The sequence below is a fragment of the Armigeres subalbatus genome, chromosome 3 (genome assembly GCF_024139115.2).
Source record: "Armigeres subalbatus isolate Guangzhou_Male chromosome 3, GZ_Asu_2, whole genome shotgun sequence".
Lineage (NCBI taxonomy): Eukaryota > Metazoa > Arthropoda > Insecta > Diptera > Culicidae > Armigeres > Armigeres subalbatus.
Genome location: NC_085141.1, coordinates 387,898,651 through 387,919,369, shown reverse-complemented (window position 1 = coordinate 387,919,369; position 20,719 = coordinate 387,898,651). Strand labels below are relative to the sequence as shown.

Here is a 20,719-nt window from a genome sequence, read left to right as displayed (position 1 = left end):
TTTTCGTGAGGGCCGATCAACGACGGATCAAATGTTTACCCTGAGACAAATCCTTGATAAATTCCGGGAGTACAACTTGCAGACACATCATCTGTTTATTGATTTCAAGGCGGCGTACGATTCAGTGAAACGGAATGAATTATGGCAAATTATGCTTGAACATGGTTTTCCGGCGAAACTGATACGGCTGATTCGTATAACGTTGGACGGATCGAAATCAAGTGTGAGGGTTGCGGATGAAATATCGACGTCATTTGTTACCTTAGATGGATTAAAGCAGGGTGATGCACTCTCGAACCTACTGTTCAATATAGCGCTCGAGGGAGCGATTAGGAGAGCTGGTGTGCAAAGAAGCGGTACCATTATCACAAAATCGCATATGCTCCTGGGATTTGCGGACGATATCGATATTATCGGAATTGATCGCCGCGCCGTGGAAGAGGCTTTTGCGCCTTTTAAGAGGGAGACAGCGAGGATTGGACTCACGATCAATACCAGCAAAACGAAGTACATGGTCGCTGGCAATCAACGTGGGTTCATTAGTGGTGGTGGTAGCGAAATAGTGCTGGATGGTGAAAAATTTGAAGTGGTAGAAGAATTTGTGTATCTTGGAACATTAGTGACGTGCGATAATGATGTTACCCGCGAGGTGAAAAGGCGTATTGCAGCTGCAAATAGGGCTTATTACGGACTTCGTAACCAGCTTAAGTCCCGTAGTCTGCAAACGAAAACAAAACTCGCGCTGTATACTACCCTGATTCTTCCGGTGGCTTTATACGGCCATGAGACATGGACGTTAAAGGAGGCTGATCGGAGAGCTCTCGGAGTGTTTGAGCGTAAGGTGCTGCGGACAATACTCGGCGGTAAACAGGAGAACGGTATCTGGCGGCGTCGCATGAATCACGAATTGTACCAGGTGTATAAAGGGCTGGATATTATTAAGCTTATACAACACGGCAGACTACGGTGGGCTGGTCACGTTGTTCGTATGCCGGAAGAACGACAAGCGAAGATAATATTTAGTAGAGAACCCGGAAGAGGCCGCAGGCTTCGTGGAAGGCCGCGTACACGATGGCTTTGAAAATGTTCCCGGGGGTCCAACTTAAATATTTCGATGCTTTGCTGAACAAATGGTCATAGATGTGATAACTCAACAAATATATGTTTATATTATAGAATTCATAATCAAAATTAAGAAATATGTAGGAAATATGTAAATGAAATAAAAACTGACTAAGTTGGAATTACTTTTCAAAATTTTCTGGGGGGGGGCCACAAGTAGGTCTGGAGGGGGCCAGGCCCCCCCTTATTTACGCCAATGGCAAAGATATCGAAATAATTGGTGGAATTAAATGGAGAGTACTTAACTTGTCTTAGACGGTCGAATACATTCCATTAAAAAGAGCTTAAAATATTTTTTCTCAAAATATCAGACAAATGCTCATCAACTTTATTTGGTGCAAACTGTTACCGTATTTGGAAATCAGAAGACACATTAACAATTTGATTGTTCAGAATCTATCGTTTTTCTATTTGTATCATATGACCTCCTTCTATGCGCAAAACTGAGTCGAATCGAAAGCGAATGTCTTCCTGTCGAATATTGGTTTTGAACCGAAAGCTCTTCATCAGATAAACCAGCATTATTTTCATACTTATCATCGCATAACGATTTCCTGAAATAAGTATTACACAAAATGAGAGTTGAAGGAAAAAACCCATGTTTATACTACCTAGACAATTCCTGGATCCTCCACTGAATGCCATAAATGCAAAAGGGTGTCTCCCAGCTGACCTTTCCGGTGAAAACCGCTCAGGATTGAAGCAGTCCGCATCGGGCCCCCAAAGGTCTTTGCGTCCCCAAGTAACACATGAAACATCATGGTATCAGAAAGTTAATAAAAATTGTTGTTAATGAGTTTTATCTAAGAATTATGGTGACTATAAGTTTTAAAATAGTGATATTATTGTCTCCAATGTTTTTTCTTTTGACATTGGAGCCAGTGTTTCAATTTTACTCAATAAAAACATTTGGTTTGAAACTCCCAAAAGTGTAACTGATTAACAACTCATTTAAATCATGACAGCAAAACATAAGGTAACATCAAGTTCTTTCAAAACATATTTAAAACAGTTGAGATTGGATTGCCAGAGAAGTGTTTTTATCTATTTCACTTGTTTATATTTGTTTGAATAATCCGCAAGCAAATATGTTTCTGTATTAAATTCTCAGCATGAGTTTTTATAATCGTATTACTACGTGGAAGATATGGATCCTCAGGTTCCGTAATATCTCGTTAAAAGTGGTATCTGGTCGCCACTGCCTTCATTCATGGTGGTAGAATCCTCGCCTGGTTCACCTGAGAAATAGCCAAATCATTGATCTAGAATTTGAATACTGAATAACAAAAGTTTATTATAACTTGTGTTACTTACCATTTTTGGAAACTTTCAACAGGAATTGTCTGAATTAGCTCTTTCTGCTCCACATTGGACGAACTGAATAGAATGATTTTTTTCCTCGACTGTCGGCTTGTTATTGTTGCCAAAAACTTTAATGTTACTAATTTACTACTAGTAGTCACAGCTGTCATTTATTGAGTGTTATTTATCTGTTACATTCTATACTCATATATAACACAAGAGATAAATATCAGAAGGTGTGGATAGGGTACCCATATGCCGAGAAATGTGTATAAGTGAATTAGAAAAAGAAGCCACTAGGCTTTTGTATGCTTCAAAAAAGAAAAAGTTTTTGTCCTAATTTATTTCAATAATCTGAATAATTATAGGGATCTCCAGTAATCATGCGATCAAAGGCGTAGGATTGTCAATCTGAGAATTGTGAATTTGATCCTCGGTCCAGTCTAGGATGTTTTTGGTTTGGAAACATTCTCTTCACTCTGGGCATAATGTATCCATTGTACTTGCCACACAAGATACACATTGATGCAATGCAATGACGGGCTTAGAAAAGCTTTCAATTAATAACTGAGGAAATGCTATAAGAATACTGTTGAAATCCAGATCAAGTTCCAGTTGGAATGTAGAGCCGTTGAAGAAGAATAAGAACTATTATATGTACTTTATTAAAAATTCGACACACCAGCTATAGAGTACATATCGGCCGTAAGTGTTACAATAATGATAGAGAAATAATGTGATTAAATGAACCGTCCCCTGAAAAAGAGGCACATGAATAATTTTTCTCAGCTTTGATATTTTACATTATCGGATCTGAGATATATTTCCACCTCAGATTTGTCAGTACAGAAATAATAAAATAATTTGTTTTTGATGATTTCGATGATTCCACCAAAAACGCAAAATTCAGTATTTCTTCAGCATCCCCACCGCACCGGGAAGACAAGTCGCCGCCGACGTACGACGAAAACGACTTCCACGGGGACCTTGTCGGTCATATAAGGGGAACATAAAAATCGCTCCATATATGCCATTCGATCGCTAATTCTTCATAGATTCTCTTAAAACGGTAATGTATGGTCCATGAGAGGGCTTCCGATGAAAGTGGCCACTCCTGGTACATGCAAGGTGCCCCCGGGGAACCCGCAGGAGGGGACATTTCCGTTTTAGCACCAAAATATACCGTGCGGCGGCTCTTTCGTCATGATTTTCCACCAAACAGATGGTTATGCGCTTGAAATCGATAAGTGACCACATTGGCCACTCCTGGTACATGCAAGGTTCCCCCGGGGAACCCGCAGGAAGGGACATTTCCGTTTTAGCACCAAAATACACTACCCGCCAAAAGTATGGAAGCGCAAAATAAGTATTGCAACACCTACTTTGAATATTGCAACACCCCCAAAAAAGTTTAGCATCACTTCAGAACTCCCATATTTCCATCGGATCTTTTCAATTTAGAATAATGGGACCTTCAACAAAATTGTTCACGACGATAAGTGCATTAGGCCGGACGTCAATTTAGCTCCCTGGGTGCCTTGGCCACCGGGTGGACATCCGGATGCTCCGGATTCTGGAACACGTGTGAAGTCACAATTTAATAAATGCATTCATTCCAGCGAGATGCGGTTTTCATCATCTTTCGTAATCGCAATATGACAGGAAAATCAATGCTGACTGACGTTTGCTTGACCAGTTAGTGGTAGCCTCCCACTGATTCTCCGGGAGTTCCGGAACATCCGGTAAAGTGGTCAATTATTAATATTCGTCCCAGAAAGCTGCGATTTTTTCTAAACGGTTTGTGGAGGCATTGTGAGAGAAAAATCAATGAAAGCATCACTAATTGACCCCAGGTGGTCTCCCAGTATTCCTCCGGAAGATCCAGAATATCCGGTAAAGTGGTCAATTATTTAAATTCGTCCCAAAACGCTGCGATTTTTTCTAAACGGTTGGTGGAAGCATTGTCAGAGAAAAATCAATCCAAGCATCACTAATTGACCCCAGGTGGTCTCCCAATATTCCTTCGGTAGATCCGGAATATCCGGAACATCCGGTAAAGTGGCCAATTATTTAAATTCGTCCCAGAAAGCTGCGATTTTTTCTAAACGGTTTGTGGAAGCATTGTCAGAGAAAAATCAGAGCAAGCATCACTAATTGACCTTGAGTGGTCTCCCAGTGTTCTTCCGGAAGATCCGGAACATCCGGTAAAGTGGTCAATTTTTAAATTACGTCCCAGCAAGCTGCGAGTTTTTCTAAAACGTCTGTGGTAGTATTGTGAGAGCAAAATCAATGCAAGCACCACTCATTGACAGGTAAACCTCAATGAGTCGATAATGAAGACTCGTTTAAATATCGACACGTGGAATAGAGAATCATTGAAAATCTGTTTGAAGGGACCATCACAGTAACCCAGAATATTTTTTTTCAATATGGCATATTTTCCCTCCATGAGTCGATATCGAGTCATAGAACATCAACTCATAGAGGTTTGACTGTAATAGTAATGCCAGAGTTAAATCAATGCGAGCATCTCCCATTGACGCCTGGTGGCCACCTAGTAATCCTCCGGGAGCTTTAGAATATCCGGAGAAGTGGTAAATTTCTGTAATTCAACTCAGAAAGCTGCAACATTCTGAAAATCGCTTGTTGTAAAAATGTCAGAGCTAATTCAATATAACAACCAGTCGTTCTCTTCGGATGGTCCTCTAGAAGTTCTGGAACATTCGGTGAAGTGGTCCATTTTTTTAAATTCGTCTTAGTAATCCTCCCTCGTAAGTTAGATGAAGCAATATGAAAGCAACATTTCACTGAGTGGTCCTCAGGAATAGACCTGTGCGCCGCCACCATCAAAATGAATTGTATGAAATTTACCACGTCCAAATATTTTTTACAACGCCGATGGCTATTGTAGGCAGTAGGATTATGGATTTCGAACTTTTTTCCAAAAGAGCATTAACAGTAAAGTCAAGTTCAGTTTTCCAGTTTCGTCTAACTCCTGTCAGAAATACATATTTTCCACCATGTTCATATGACATTTTTCCACTTCTAATGATGCAGAATATAATCTCATTTCCGATATAGTTCATAAATCGGAATCACCTAAAATTATTTCAAACAATTTTGTAAAAATTTCTTCAGATTCAAATCAGGAATATCTTCGAGAATTTCTTAAGAACGTTGTTATCCTTCAGGAATTTCGTTATGAATTCTTTTAGGAACTCCTTCAGATATTCGCATAAAAACTATATCGTAAAATCTTTCTGGAAGGGGAATTTCCCGGAGCTATTCCTGGATTTTTCTTGAGAATACCTTGAGAAATTTTTGGGGGAATTTCGAAACGAATCTATAAAGGGATATCTGGAACAATTCTCCACGTAATATCCGCAGAAATTCCTGGTCATTTTTTGGCAGAATTCCTTGTGGAATACAAGCCCCTCCTTGTGGAAGAAAAAGTTGGAGCATTTCTGGGAGTATTTTCAGGTTAACTTCTTTATAATATATAGTATAGAGTATTTCCTGAAAATAAATCGTGAACGGTTTTCTGGGTGATTTCTGGGGAATTCCTGAAAGAACTTTCGGGCAGCAGGGACTATGTCCAAGGGCTTGACGATCCCTCCCCAGGCCATCTGCGAGTTGTGGGGCTTGCCTAGGATGTGGTGGGGTTTGACAGTGGGCCCTGTTAAACCTCTATAAAAAGCTGCATGTATCCGCAAGTAGGCCCCACCAAAGCGACCGTGTGCCGCTCAAAGCGCACAAGCCCAAGTCCTGGTGTTAGGTGGGACGCTAAACAGCCCTGACACGACGGCCCTCCGACGAGACAGGAGGTTTGCGCAGGCCCAATAAGCCGCCTAGAAAACCAATCATTACGAACAATATAAGAGATAATGCGACTCGATATAATCGGCAAAGACCTAGGCGACGAATACAGGATCACGATTGGAAGCTTGGAACATGGAATTGCAAGTCGCTAGGTTTCGCAGGTTGCGACAGGATGATCTACGATGAATTACATCCCCGCAACTTCGACGTCGTGGCGCTGCAGGAGATTTGCTGGACAGGACAGAAAGTGTGGAAAAGCAGGCATCGAGCGGCTACCTTCTACCAAAGCTGTGGCACCACCAACGAGCTGGGAACCGGCTTCATAGTGCTGGGTAAGATGCGCCAACGCGTGATTGGGTGGCAGCCAATCAACGCAAGGATGTGCAAGCTGAGGATTAAAGGCCGTTTCTTCAACTATAGCATCATCAACGTGCACTGCCCACACGAAGGGAGACCCGACGACGAGAAAGAAGCGTTCTACGCACAGCTGGAGCAGACATACGATGGATGCCCACTGCGAGACGTTAAAATCGTCATCGGTGACATGAACGCACAGGTAGGAAGGAGGAATGTATAGACCGGTCATCGGACCGGATAGTCTGCACACCGTATCGAATGACAACGGCCAACGATGCATAAACTTCGCAGCCTCCCGCGGAATGGTAGTCCGAAGCACCTTCTTTCCCCGCAAAAATATCCACAAGGCCACATGGAGATCACCTAACCAAGAAACGGAAAACCAAATCGACCACGTTCTAATCGACGGTAAATTCTTCTCCGACATCACGAACGTCCGCACTTACCGCAGTGCGAATATTGAATCCGACCACTACCTCGTTGCAGTATGTCTGCGCTCAAAACTCTCGACGGTGTACAACACGCGTCGAAGTCGGACGCCGCGGCTTAACATTGGGCGGCTACAAGATGGTAGACTAGCCCAAGAATACGCGCAGCAGCTGGAAGTGGCACTTCCAACGGAAGAGCAGCTAGACGCAGCGTCTCTTGAAGATGGCTGGAGAGATATTCGATCCGCCATTGGTAGCACCGCAACCGCTGCACTTGGCACGGTGCCCCGGATCAGAGACACGACTGGTATGACGGCGAATGTGAGCAGTTAGTGGAAGAGAAGAATGCAGCATGGGCGAGATTGCTGCAACACCGCACGAGGGCGAACGAGGCACGATATAAACAGGCGCGGAACAGACAAAACTCGATTTTCCGGAGGAAAAAGCGCCAGCAGGAAGATCGAGACCGTGAAGAAACGGAGCAACTGTACCGCGCTAATAACACACGAAAGTTCTATGAGAAGTTAAACCGTTCACGTAAGGGCCACGTGCCACAGCCTGATATGTGTAAGGACATAAACGGGAACCTTCTTACGAACGAGCGTGAGGTGATCCAAAGGTGGCGGCAGCACTACGAAGAACACCTGAATGGCGATGTGGCAGACGAAGATGGCGGTATGGTGATGGACCTGGGAGAACGCGCGCAGGACATAATTCTACCGGCTCCGGATCTCCAGGAAATCCAGGAGGAGATTGGCCGGCTGAAGAACAACAAAGCCCCTGGGGTTGACCAACTACCAGGAGAGCTATTTAAACACGGTGGTGAGGCACTGGCTAGAGCGCTGCACTGGGTCATTACCAAGATTTGGGAGGAGGAAGTTTTGCCGCAGGAGTGGATGGAAGGTGTCGTGTGTCCCATCTACAAAAGGGCGATAAGCTGGATTGTAGCAACTACCGCGCAATCACATTGCTGAACGCCGCCTACAAGGTACTCTCCCAAATTTTATGCCGTCGACTAGCACCAACTGCAAGGGTGTTCGTGGGGCAGTATCAGTATCAGCAGTTTTATGGGCGAACGCTCCACCACGGACCAGGTGTTCGCCATTCGCCAAGTACTGCAGAAATGCCGCGAATACAACGTGCCCACACATCATCTATTCATCGACTTCAAAGCCGCATATGATACAATCGATCGGGACCAGCTATGGCAGCTAATGCACGAACACGGTTTTCCGGATAAACTGACACGGTTGATCAAAGCGACGATGGATCGGGTGATGTGCGTAGTTCGAGTTTCAGGGGCATTCTCGAGTCCCTTCGAAACCCGCAGAGGGTTACGGCAAGGTGATGGTCTTTCGTGTTTGCTATTCAACATCGCTTTGGAAGGGGTAATACGAAGAGCAGGGATTAACACGAGTGGTACAATTTTCAATAAGTCCGTCCAGCTATTTGGTTTCGCCGACGACATAGATATTATGGCACGTAACTTTGAGAAGATGGAGGAAGCCTACATCAGACTGAAGAGGGAAGCTAAGCGGATCGGACTAGTCATCAACACGTCGAAGACGAAGTACATGATAGGAAGAGGTTCAAGAGAAGACAATGTGAGCCACCCACCGCGAGTTTGCATCGGTGGTGACGAAATCGAGGTGGTAGAAGAATTTGTGTACTTGGGCTCACTGGTGACTGCCGAAAATGACACCAGCAGAGAAATTCGGAGACGCAAAGTGGCTGGAAATCGTACGTACTTTGGACTCCGCAAGACGCTCCGATCGAATAGAGTTCGCCGCCGTACCAAACTGACAATCTACAAAACGCTAATTAGACCGGTAGTCCTCTACGGACACGAGACCTGGACGATGCTCGTGGAGGACCAACGCGCACTTGGAGTTTTCTAAAGAAAAGTGCTGCGTACCATCTATGGTGGGGTGCAGATGGCGGACGGTACGTGGAGGAGGCGAATGAACCACGAATTGCATCAGCTGTTGGGAGAACCATCCATTGTTCACACCGCGAAAATCGGACGACTGCGATGGGCCGGGCACGTAGCCAGAATGTCGGACAGTAACCCGGTGAAAATGGTTCTCGACAACGATCCGACGGGCACAAGAAGGCGAGGTGCGCAGCGGGCAAGGTGGATCGATCAGGTGGAAGATGACTTGCGGACCCTCCGTAGACTGCGTGGTTGGCGACGTGTAGCCATGGACCGAGCCGAATGGAGAAGACTCTTATATACCGCACAGGCCACTTCGGCCTTAGTCTGACTAAATAATAATAATCCTGAAAGAACTTCTAAAAACTTTCCAAACGGTTTTCTGGCGGAATGCGAAATTTCAGGAAAAAATATCGGAGATCGGAGATAGGTGGGCTTAAAAGAATTCCATGTGTATTTAGAAACGAATTCAGAGGAAATTTCTGTATAGTTCTCAAAGTAATTTATGTAGAGATTTTGGGGGATTTCTGGAGTAGGTCCTAGTGGAATTATCGAACTCCAGTGGAATTTCCGGAGGAATTCCTGCAAACAATTTCAAGGGGATTTCTTGGAAGAACGGACAGAAAAACATTTGGAGGAATTCCTGGAGAAACTTCCGGTACACTTCCTGAAAAACTCCCGGAGGTATTCCTGGAGGAAATTCTTGAGTAGTTCATGGAGAAACTTCTTAAGGAATTTTCCGGAGGAATTCGGAGGGACTTCTGGAGGAATTCCTAGAGGAACTTCTTGAGGAATTCCTAGAGGAACTTCTTGAGGAATTCCTGGAGAAACTTTCGGAAGCAGTCCTGGAAGGTGAAGGATCTTCCGGAAAAATTCCTGGAAAGAATTTCTGGAGGAACATCCGAATGAATTTCTGGAGGAGCTTCCTGAGGAATTTCTGGAAGAGCTTCCGAAGCAATTCCTGGAGGAACTTCGAAGGAATTCCTGGAGGAACTTCCGAAGGAATTCCTGGAGGGACTTCGAAGGACTTCCTGGAGGAACTTCCGAAGGAATTCCTGGAGGAAACTCCGAAGGAATTCCTGGAGGAACTTCCGAAGGAATTCCTGGAGGAACTTCCGAAGGAATTCCTGGAGGAACTTCCGAAGGAATTCCTGGAGGAACTTCCGAAGGAATTCCTGGAGGAACTTCCGAAGGAATTCCTGGAGGAACTTCCGAAGGAATTCCTGGAGGAACTTCGAAGGAATTCCTGGAGGAACTTCCGAAGGAATTCCTGGAGTACCTTCGAAGGAATTCTTGGAGGAACTTCCGAAGGAATTCCTGGAGGAACTTACGAAGGAATTCCTGGAGGAACTTCCGAAGGAATTCCTGGAGGAACTTCCGAAGGAATTCCTGGAGGAACTTCCGAAGGAATTCCTGGAGGAACTTCCGAAGGAATTCCTGGAGGAACTTCCGAAGGAATTCCTGGAGGAACTTCCGAAGGAATTCCTGGAGGAACTTCCGAATGAATTCCTGGAATTCCTGGGAGGTCTTCCGAAGGAATTCCTGGAAGGTCTTCCGAAGGAATTCCTGGAAAGTCTTTCGCAAGAATTCCTAGAAGGACTTCCGAAGGAATTCCTACAATTTTACCACAATCGGCTTAGAAAAAGTCGCAGCTTTTTAGGACGAGATTCAAGAATTGGCCACTTCACCGGATGTCCCGGATCTTCCGGAGGAACAATACGAGGCCACTTGGGATCAATTAGTGATGCTTGCATTGACTTTTCTCTGGCAATGCTCCCTCAAACCGTTTAGAAAAAGTCGCAGCTTCCTGGAGCGAATTTTAAAAATTGACCACTTCATCGGATGTTCCGGAATTTGCGGAGGACCACTGGGAGGCCATCTGGGGTCAATGAGTGATGCTTGCATTGATTTTGCTCTGATAATTCTGCCACAATCGGCTTTGAAAAAGTCGCAGCTTTCTGTGACGAATTTCAAAATTTAACCACTTTACCGGATGTTCCGAAACTCCCGAGGACCACTGGGAGGACGCCAAGGGTCAAGCAAGCGTCAATCAGCATTGATTTTTCTGTCATATTGCGATTACGAAAGATGATGAACATTTGGCATGTCGCTAGAATGAATAGATGTATTAAGCGGTGACTTCACACGTGGTTCAGAATCCGGATAATCCGCGGTCTACCTGGTGGCGAGGGCACTCCAAAGAGCTAAATTGTCCTCTTTCGCAATGCACTTATCGCCGTGATAAATTTTGTAGAAGGTTCCACCATTCTAAATGTAAAGGATCCGACGATAAATCTTCACGAATATGTTAGTTCCGGAGTGATGCTAAACTTTTCGGAGTGTTGCAATATTCAAAGCAGGTGTTGCAATACTTATTTTTGCGCTTCCATACTTTTGGCGGGTAGTGTATACCGTGCGGCGGCTCTGTCGTCATGATTTTTCACAAAATATATGATAATGCGCTTGAAATCGCTAAGTGACCAAATTGGCCACTCTTGGAGCCTATGAGGTGCCCCCGTGGAACCCGTAAAAGGGGACATTTCCGTTTTAACACCAAAATATGTCGTGTGGCGGCTCTTTTATCATGATTTTCCACCAAACAGATGGTCATGCGCTTGAAATCGATAAATGATCACATTGGCCACTCCTTGTACATGCAAGGTGCCCCCGGGGAACCCGTAGGAGAGGACATTTCCGTTCTGGCACCAAAATGTGCGGTGCTGCGGCTCGTTCATCATGATTTTCCACAAAATAGATGATTATGCGCTCGAAATCGATAAGTGACCACATTGGCCACTCTTGAAGCCTATGAGGTGCCTTCGGGGAATCCGTAAAAGAGGACATTTCCGTTTTAACACCAAAATATGCCGTGCGGCAGCTCTTTCGTCATGATTTTCCACAAAATAGATGATTATGCGCTTGAAATCGATAATTGACCACATTGGCCGCTCTTGGAGTCTACCAGGGGCCCCCGGGGAACCCGTAGAATGGGATATTTCCGTTTTAACACCGAAATATGCCGAGCGGCGACTCTTTCGGTGTGTTTTCTCACCAAAGAGATGGTTATTCGCTCGAACTCAATAAGTGATCACATTGGCCACTCTTGAACCACATTGGCTACATTTGAAACCTATGAGGCTCCCTCGGAGAACACGTAGAAGATGACATTTCCGTTTAACACCGAAATATGTCGTGCGGCGGCTCTTTCGTCATGATTTTCCACAAAATAGATGATTATACGCTTGAAATCGATAAGTGACCACATTGGCCACTCTTGGAACCAATGAGATGCCCACGGGGAACCCGTAAATGGTTACATTTCCGTTTTTATACCGAAATGAATAAGTGACCACATTTTCCATTTTGGAACCTATGAAGTACCGCCGTGGAGCTCATAGGAGAGGACATTTCCGTTCTTACTCTTACTCTTACTTAGGGCCGATGCCCACGTAGCGTGTTTTCAAGCGGCGTGCACGCCGCGTCCACGCAAGGTATCCGGCATCAAATGTAGTCGTGCACACGTTTACGTGTGCATTACTCCATTTGATGCTGGGTACCTTGCGTGAACGCGGCGTGCAAGCAGCGTGAAAAAACTTTACGTGGACATCGGCCCTTAAAGACATGCCGTGCAGCGACTCTTTCACTATAATTTTCCATCAAATAGTTGGTAATGCTCTTGAAATCTAATATCAACCCGGGGGAACCCCAGGTCCAATTTCGGTGATTGTGGAGTGCCTTGAAGAATTCATTGAAAGTGTCTACGCACACAAAATCTAACTCACTTTTGAGGAACTTATCCTAAACCGAATTGCTCGCAGTAAATAGCATTCGACGAAAATCCTGCTCTATTGTTTCGTATTGAAAATTGGCCAGATAAGACTATGGGCTCCAAAGTTAAGGCCAAAATAATAATTTCAGCAGCTACATGGTAAAATCACTTTTCTGGCACTTATGCTCATCCGATTGGCTTGCAATAAGTTGCGTTCAGCAGAAAGTTTTAGAATGCAAATAAACAAATATGAAAAATAAGAGCTATCTACCTATTAGTGTTATATTGGACTTTTCTTATATATTTCTCAACCCTTTTGAACGAGCGATAAGGGGCACCATCACCACTAGGTAGATTAATCTTGTTTTTTTTTTCTATCAAATAGGTCTGAACTTAATATCTACAACCTACAAGGTACCCGCAGGAGTCTCACAGAAAGAGAGATTTTTTTATATCAAAATGTTGCGTTTTCATATCATTGTCCACGGCGATCGGTGAAAACCTCAAACTTCTATGAGTCGATATTGAAGGGACCATCGACTAATGGTAATATCGAGATGCGGAATAGAAAATCCTTGGAGAGCTGTTCGAAGGAATCATCACAGTAGCCCAGAAACTATTTTTTAATTTGACTCAGTATACTCAATTTCAAATGAAGAACAATTTCAAGCGCATAACCAACTTTTGAAGACTTGTGGCCAGGGTAGACAATGATAGACGAAGATAGAGCTGCCGCAAGCGGCACAGTACATTTGATATAACCATGTAAATGTCCTCTCCTACGGGTTCGCAGGGCATCACAAAGGTTCCAAGAGTAGACAATATTACTAATCAACTTCAAGCACATGACCATCTGTTTGGTAGAAAATAACAAAGAAAGAGCCACCGCACGGCATATTTTGGTGTTAAAATGGAAATGTACTCTTCTACGGGCTCCCGGGGGCACCTCATAGGTTCTAAGGGTGGACAATATGTCAATAATCGATTTCGAGGGCACCTATTTGGAGGAAAATCACGACGAAAGAGCCGCCGCATGACATACAGTTAAACCTCCATGAGTCGATGTTCTATGACACGATATCGACTCATGGAAGCAAATTTTTCCATATAAAAAATAGGCTACTGTGAGAGCCTATTCCAAGAGCTTTCCAAGGATTTTCTGTTCCACATCTCGATATTTCCATAAGTCGATGGTCCCTTCAATATCGACTTATGGAGGTTTGACTGTATATTGGTGTAGAAATGGAAATGCCATCTTCTTCCGAGGGAGCCTCATAGGTTTCAAATGTAGCCAATGTGGTCACTTATCGATTTCGAGCGCGCGTCCATCTGTTCGATGGAAAAACGCCAAAAGAGCTGCCGCACGGCTCATATTGGTGTAAAATTGAAAATGTCCCCTTCTACGGTTTCCCTGTGGCCTCCTCATAGGTTCCAGGCGTTGCCAATGTGGTCACTTATCGATTTCAAGCGCATAATCATTTTGGTGCTAAAACGGAAATGTCCTTTCATACGGAATACCCGGGGGCGCCTTGCATGCACCAGGAGTGGCCAATGTGGTCATTTATCGATTTCAAGCGCATAACCATCTGTTTGGTGGAGAATCATGACAAAAGAGCCGCCGCCTACAACGGAAATGTCCCCTCCTGCGGATTCCCCGGGGGCACCTTGCATGTACCAGGAGTGGCCAATGTGGTCATTTATCGATTTCAAGCGCATAACCATCTGTTTGGTGGAAAATCATGAACGAAAATGTCCCCTCCTGCGAGTTCCCCGGGGCGCCTTGCATGCACCAGGAGTGGCCAATGTGGTCTTTTATCGATTTCAAGCGCATTATCATCTACTTGGTGGAGAATCATGACAAAAGAGCCGCCGCACGGCATATTTTGGTGCTAAAACGGAAATGTCCCCTCCTGCGGGTTCCCCAGGGGCACCTTGCATGTACCAGGAGTGGCCAATGTGGTCTTTTATCGATTTCAAGCGCAATATCATCTATTTTGTGGAAAATCATGACGAAAGAGCCGCCGCACGGTATATTTTGGTGCTACAACGGAAATGTCCCTCCTGCGAATTCCCTGGGGCACCTTGCATGTACCAGGAGTGGCCAATGTGGTCACTTATCGATTTCAAGCGCATAACCATCTGATTGGTGGAAAATCATGACAAAAGAGCCGCCGCACGGCATATTTTGGTGCTAAAACGGAAATGTCCTGTCCTGCGGGTTCCCCGGGGCGCCTTGCATGCATCAGGAGTGGCCAATGTGGTCTTTTATCGATTTCAAGCGCATTATCATCTACTTGGTGGAGAATCATGACAAAAGAGCCACCGCACGGCATATTTTGGTGCTAAAACTGAAATGTCCCCTCCTGCGGGTTCCCTGGGGGCACCTTGCATGTACCAGGAGTGGCCAGTGTGGTCTTTCATCGATTTCAAGCGCATTATCATCTATTTTGTGGAAAATCATGACGACAGAGCCGCCGCACGGTATATTTTGGTGCTACAACGGAAATGTCCCCTCCTGCGGGTTCCCCGGGGCGCCTTGCATGCACCAGGAGTGGCCAATGTGGTCTTTTATCGATTTCAAGCGCATTATCATCTATTTGGTGGAGAATCATGACAAAAGAGCCGCCGCACGGCATATTTTGGTGTTAAAACGGAAATGTCCCCTCCTGCGGGTTCCCCGGGGGCACCTTGCATGTACCAGGAGTGGTCAATGTGGTCACTTATCGATTTCAAGCGCATAACCATCTGATTGGTGGAAAATCATGACAAAAGAGCCGCCGCACGGCATATTTTGGTGCTAAAACGGAAATGTCCCCTCCTTCGGGTTCCCCGGGGGCACCTTGCATGTACCAGGAGTGGCCACTTTCGTCGGAAGCCCTCTCGTAGACCATACATTACCGTTTTAAGAGAATCTATGAAGAATTAGCGATCGAATGGCATATATGGAGCGATTTTTATGTTCCCCTTAAATGACCGACAAGGTCCCCGTGGAAGTCGTTTTCCGGTGGCCATTGTCTCCAGAACCAGCATATCACCACATAGCCACAAAATTTATGAGTTTATCTTTAGAACGGTATATAAACTTTGTAATTCGGTTATAATTTGACTGTTTTATAAGCATTTACATTTCTGGGTCAATATGACCCTAACATCTTATTCGTAACTTTTTTTGTGGGGTCGTTCCTGTTGCACCTTAAAATACTTTTTTCATGTCAGATGCTTCATTTCCACAAAATATTAAAAGTCAAGAAATTTCAGAACGATCGGATTATCAGGTAAAAAGCTATTCTACTTTGAAGTTTCGTTTTGGGTCATATTGACCCCAACATCTTACTAAGGTTAATGCATTCCCTATCCTTGAATCTATTAAATTTTATTTGTACATCCTTTTATTTTATTTCTACATCCTTTTTTTATTTGTACAGCCTTATTAAATCATTTCTAATAACTGCAAAATTTTCAACTGCGTACCTTTCATACAACCAACTAAAAAATATCAAAAATCTTGCATGATACCCCACAATGCAGAACCCTCCCCCTCTTAAATGACATTGGCAATAATTGATATAACAAATTGTTTAAATTCATTTCTATCAATATACGCTATGTTTAAATGTTTAAATGCGATACTAATTAGTCTTAAAAGTGTTTATTGTTTGTCTATAATGAACTATCTGAAAAACGCTGCGCTTTAAGGTTCCTCCAGACGTTGCCGTTGGTGTGGCAGCGTAAACGGAACATTCATTGCATGCAGCAACCCAGCGTGTGCTTGGGGAACCTTTGTAATGCGAACCTTTATAATAATACATAGGAGAAAGGTTCGGCACTTCATCTCATAGCTCCCATTTCCATCCCATCAATAGCTTATTCAATGATCCTCATTTAAAGAGTTCCGTGTAGATTATTTTCAATGTTTTAACCATAGTTTAGAAACAGCTTTGAATCCAGCCAGTGAGAATGTATTTTCTCAAACATATTGCAGGTGTTCAACCTTGCTTTTGCTGCTCTATATTACATGTGCAACTCAAAAATACATTTGGTCACCCTAGACATGAAGGCTGGTAAGCCAATATGGCTTTATATTTATGAATAAAATTTCAAAATTGGATGCGTCCATATTGTGGTTTGCTAGTGGCGCTTGAAAAATACAATACTAGAATGTTCAAGTTTACCATAAATTTAAAACCGCAAGAAAAATTATGTTATTTAATACAAAACGAAAACTATGAACATGCATATTTATTTGTAGCTATTATCATAAGTAATCAAAAGCAGACATTGTTTCCCGTGTTTCGATAAATATTTTACTGCTGGTTTATTTACACTTCGACATTTGTTATATATTAGTTATAACAAAGATCCAAAAAAGTATCAGATGAAACTTCAAAATGTTTTATATTGACTCCGCCTCTTGCGCTTTTTTCGTTATAAATTAGTTATATAGAAGTGCTTATACCGGAAAACAGGTAATCAAATTTGGTATAAATAAGTTAAATGAACCTATGTATGATTACTTGTGTTGCTTGGGTCGTTGAATGGTGAAGATGTTGACAAGGAACGTGTATCCCTTGGGCAGCTTCTGGCCGCAAAGAGTCATCTCGGCGGAATTTTTACGCATCACAAGTGGTACTACCGGATACAGACGAAGGGTCTCATTCAGCACCATTTCCGTTAGTTGAAGTTGTCTCAACCCCTCCATGGTGATGTTCGGTTCCTTTCCGGGAAAAACTTGCATGATTTCTTCGTACACTTTTTGCTGGTAGTGCGAGTCCATTGCCAATTGTAGCAAGGTGAACGCTATAGCGTTGGCCGAAGTTTCCGTTCCAGCAACCATCATGGTTAGAATATTGTCGATTATTTCCTCTCGTTCGAATTTCCGAATGGTGCTGGTGAATAATTCGTTGATGAAAATTTGTGGCTTTCGAAAAAATTGACTCTCATCAACATCAGCAGCATTATTCATTAAACCTTTCGAGTATCGATCGTGTGCATCATTGTAGACCTAGAAAGGTATTATTTTTTTACTTCGTTTTGCCTAAAAACATCTTTTGAAAAAAAGGCAACACCTGCATCACGTGAGCTGTCAAATATTCACGTACAGTTCGTTCTTCACGATAGCCCTCAGACAAACGATAAATACAATCTAAATGATAATGATACCTCAACGCTCTTCTTGATGCAATGAAAAGTGCACTGAAATGAAAAAAAAAAACAATTTAATTTCAACCGATGTTGAACTTAATTAAAAATTAAACACCTTAATAAAGATTAAAAAAAATAATTTCAAGAGTAAGATTCTTATATTATATCGCAAAGCGAATGCTAGCTTATGTCTAAAACATCACTGCGTAGAGAACGTAACATCTCTAGGTTGAAAAAGACAGATTTATCATCTTCGATTAGAAGTCGAATTGGGCAACGACGAAACATTAAGCAAGAAAAATAGCGGTCGTGTAGAGTATTATCCACGTTATAATAACCTCTTGGACCTACATTCATCAGCTATATAGGCAGAGGCTTATTAATTGCAAAACAAAATTAACCATTCGCATTGCAAAGCAACTATGGTTTCATACTATGTGTTTCATACTATAGTGCATCACTCACCGTTCAATTGCAGTAGAAAATTCATCAGTATTGTCAAAAACGCTCGAATTGAAACCCATTGTCGTTTCACAAACCATTTCCAACGCGCATGTGGTAGCATAATGTAAGATATTAAACGTTTCCCCAGTAGCTGCCACCGATTCCAGTCTCCTTATCATATTCTTGGATCGGTTAGTGAAAATTGACAAGAAACTGGCCAGAATTCTCGTATTGAAAGCAGGTAAAACCGCCCTTCTCTGGTCTTTCCAAAGATGTGCTGTTTCAAAATAAACGGATAAGAATTGCGAACTTGATACTATAACATGTCATCGTCAAAAGACATGTTCCTAAAAGTATACTGAGGTCGTTTTTTGTTTTTGAAAACCTGGTCTATGGATTTAGCCAAACATTGAGTTGGCCCCACAAAAAAACGAAGAAAAATCGGGAGGTATTGAATACTTAATTTTACCCAAATTTTAGTAAGCTATGAAAATTGAGGTGGACTGAAATCAAACCGCGCAAAAGCGACCTCAATGTACTTAAAATACATCACAAAAAATATTCACTTTTTGCCGCAAGCAGTCCTTTTTTCATTATTAAGAAATCGTAGAGGTACGGTTTATCAAAACAATTGGGGTCGGTCAATATTTGCTTAGCCATGTCGGGATCTCCAGTGCAAAACATCAGCATGGGACCCATGTAGCACCGGAACAACTTAGCTTCACGATTGAATTCTTGTGCAATGATCTGAAATTTTTGCAGATCGTCCTTTCCTATGATCATGAGCAGATTACCAACTAGAGGATACCACGGTTGTACCACATCAATGCTTTTCGAGAAGCTATTCTTCTGCACTATTGACCAGATTATCGCGAGACTCAAAATCGCTCCGATAACCAAAATTGCGTACCACATTTTAAACGACTCTTCTCTGGTTGCACTTCGATTGATCAACGTATTTATAACATTTCATGGAAATAATGAGAACGTTTATAAAGTACGATCAATTCCTCCCGTGTATATATCATTCGTTGAGGCTCCACAAATTTCACGTTTCCCTAACTACATGAAGTTTTTTATGGATGTTTGAAAGACCGCTGACATTGAAAACGATTGCAATTTGATTTAATTTGAATAAATTTGACAAATTTTCTCATGTTTACGGCAATGCAAGTGTTTTTCATCGCATCTTGTAAAGTGAACAGAAACTAGCTATACAAACATTTGAATTATGATCTCAAACGTGCTATGAACACGCAGTATTGATATGTCCATCACTTTCAACCGTCCGATGTTTGTGAGTGAGCGAAGTTTACATGGTTCTGAGTCTCGTGGGTTGTCTCGTTGGCGTTGTTTATAGAAAGCGTGTTTTTTTATTGTATGGCATATTTTATAACAGTGCGAGTCCTTAAAAGTCGAAAACATTCGGTGCAAATTTTCAGAAAAAATAATCTATATTATAGAAAATCATTTTACTTAGAATGATGTGGGTGCCTTACTCAGATCCTTCATGGTTGATACTGGTTTGCTTCCGTAAATGGAACAACTGATCAAAAATATAAAAATAGCATTTTGTCCAGGTTTTCAATGTTTATGGTTATATCAGATAATATATCAAATGAATGTGAGAATGTTCAAGATAAAAGATCTTTACATTCAAAATATCAAGGCCAATACTGTTACAGCTATCAGTGCCCACACTGAAGGTCGAAGCGGGGACGCGTTGGTAGCTGTCCTACCACGCGCGTGCAACGCAACTATGCCAAGGAAAGTCCTGCCGAGAAATGGTAGACGCCCGGTATACTGGTGGAGTGCCGAGATTGCGGCCCTCAGATCAACTTGCCTCTAAGCTAGACGAAGGATGCAACGGGCCCGCACCGAGGATGAAAGAGCGAACCATCGTGAAGTGTTTCGAGCTGCGAAACTGGCCTTTAACCAGGCCATCAAGAACAGTAAGAGAGCGTGTTTCGACAATCCATGCGAAGGAACCAACGCCAATAAAATTACAACTCAGTGGTATAGAAGGTGTGTTGCAATATTGATCAATTGACCTTTCCCGTCAACATTTTTTATTCGCTTATTTTATTTAAGGTCAACTTTTCCAAAGAACCCATATTTTTTGACGCCTGTACGTATTTTTTAAAATTAAAAAAAGAGTCGATAAAGTGCTGTTTTTCAGGATTGGCCTCACATTTGTTCAATTTTGAACGAACATCGAGTGAATTTTTCTGACCGGCCCACACATGCGGGACTTTTTCGGTTTTTGTTTTTGATTTCCAAAATAGGGAGTGAGTGCTAGTAGTGGACCCCGTGCGTATAATGGACCCGCTGAACAAAATCCCAAATTAAACGCTGGAATCGACAATTTTCTACAAGCTTCCGTCGGGTGAGGCAGGCAGCAGC

General features: G+C 42.9%; 1 protein-coding gene across 1 annotated transcript; it reads right to left on the bottom strand.

Moving 5' to 3' along the window:
- Window positions 1-1,444: 1,444 nt before the first annotated feature.
- Window positions 1,445-19,231, bottom strand: LOC134226722 (cytochrome P450 4c21-like). Its single transcript, XM_062707678.1, has 6 exons — window positions 18,883-19,231; window positions 18,338-18,593; window positions 17,797-17,923; window positions 17,261-17,732; window positions 1,734-1,859; window positions 1,445-1,676 (listed from the first exon to the last, which is right to left on the bottom strand). Exons 1-6 carry the CDS (start codon window positions 19,229-19,231, stop codon window positions 1,519-1,521), a joined length of 1,488 nt encoding a protein of 495 aa, XP_062563662.1. The 3' UTR covers window positions 1,445-1,518.
- Between the last annotated feature and the right edge of the window lie 1,488 nt (window positions 19,232-20,719).

What these genes read in the sequence shown, in the direction of transcription:
- LOC134226722 (XM_062707678.1), bottom strand. Translation starts at nt 19,231, where the DNA reads ATGTGGTACGCAATTTTGGTTATCGGAGCGATTTTGAGTCTCGCGATA. An exon ending in TGACAGCTCACGTGATGCAG is followed by an intron (nt 17,733 to 17,796) that starts GTGTTGCCTTTT and finishes ATACCTTTCTAG; the next exon opens with GTCTACAATGATGCACACGA. An exon ending in AGGATCCAGGAATTGTCTAG is followed by an intron (nt 1,677 to 1,733) that starts GTAGTATAAACA and finishes TACTTATTTCAG; the next exon opens with GAAATCGTTATGCGATGATA.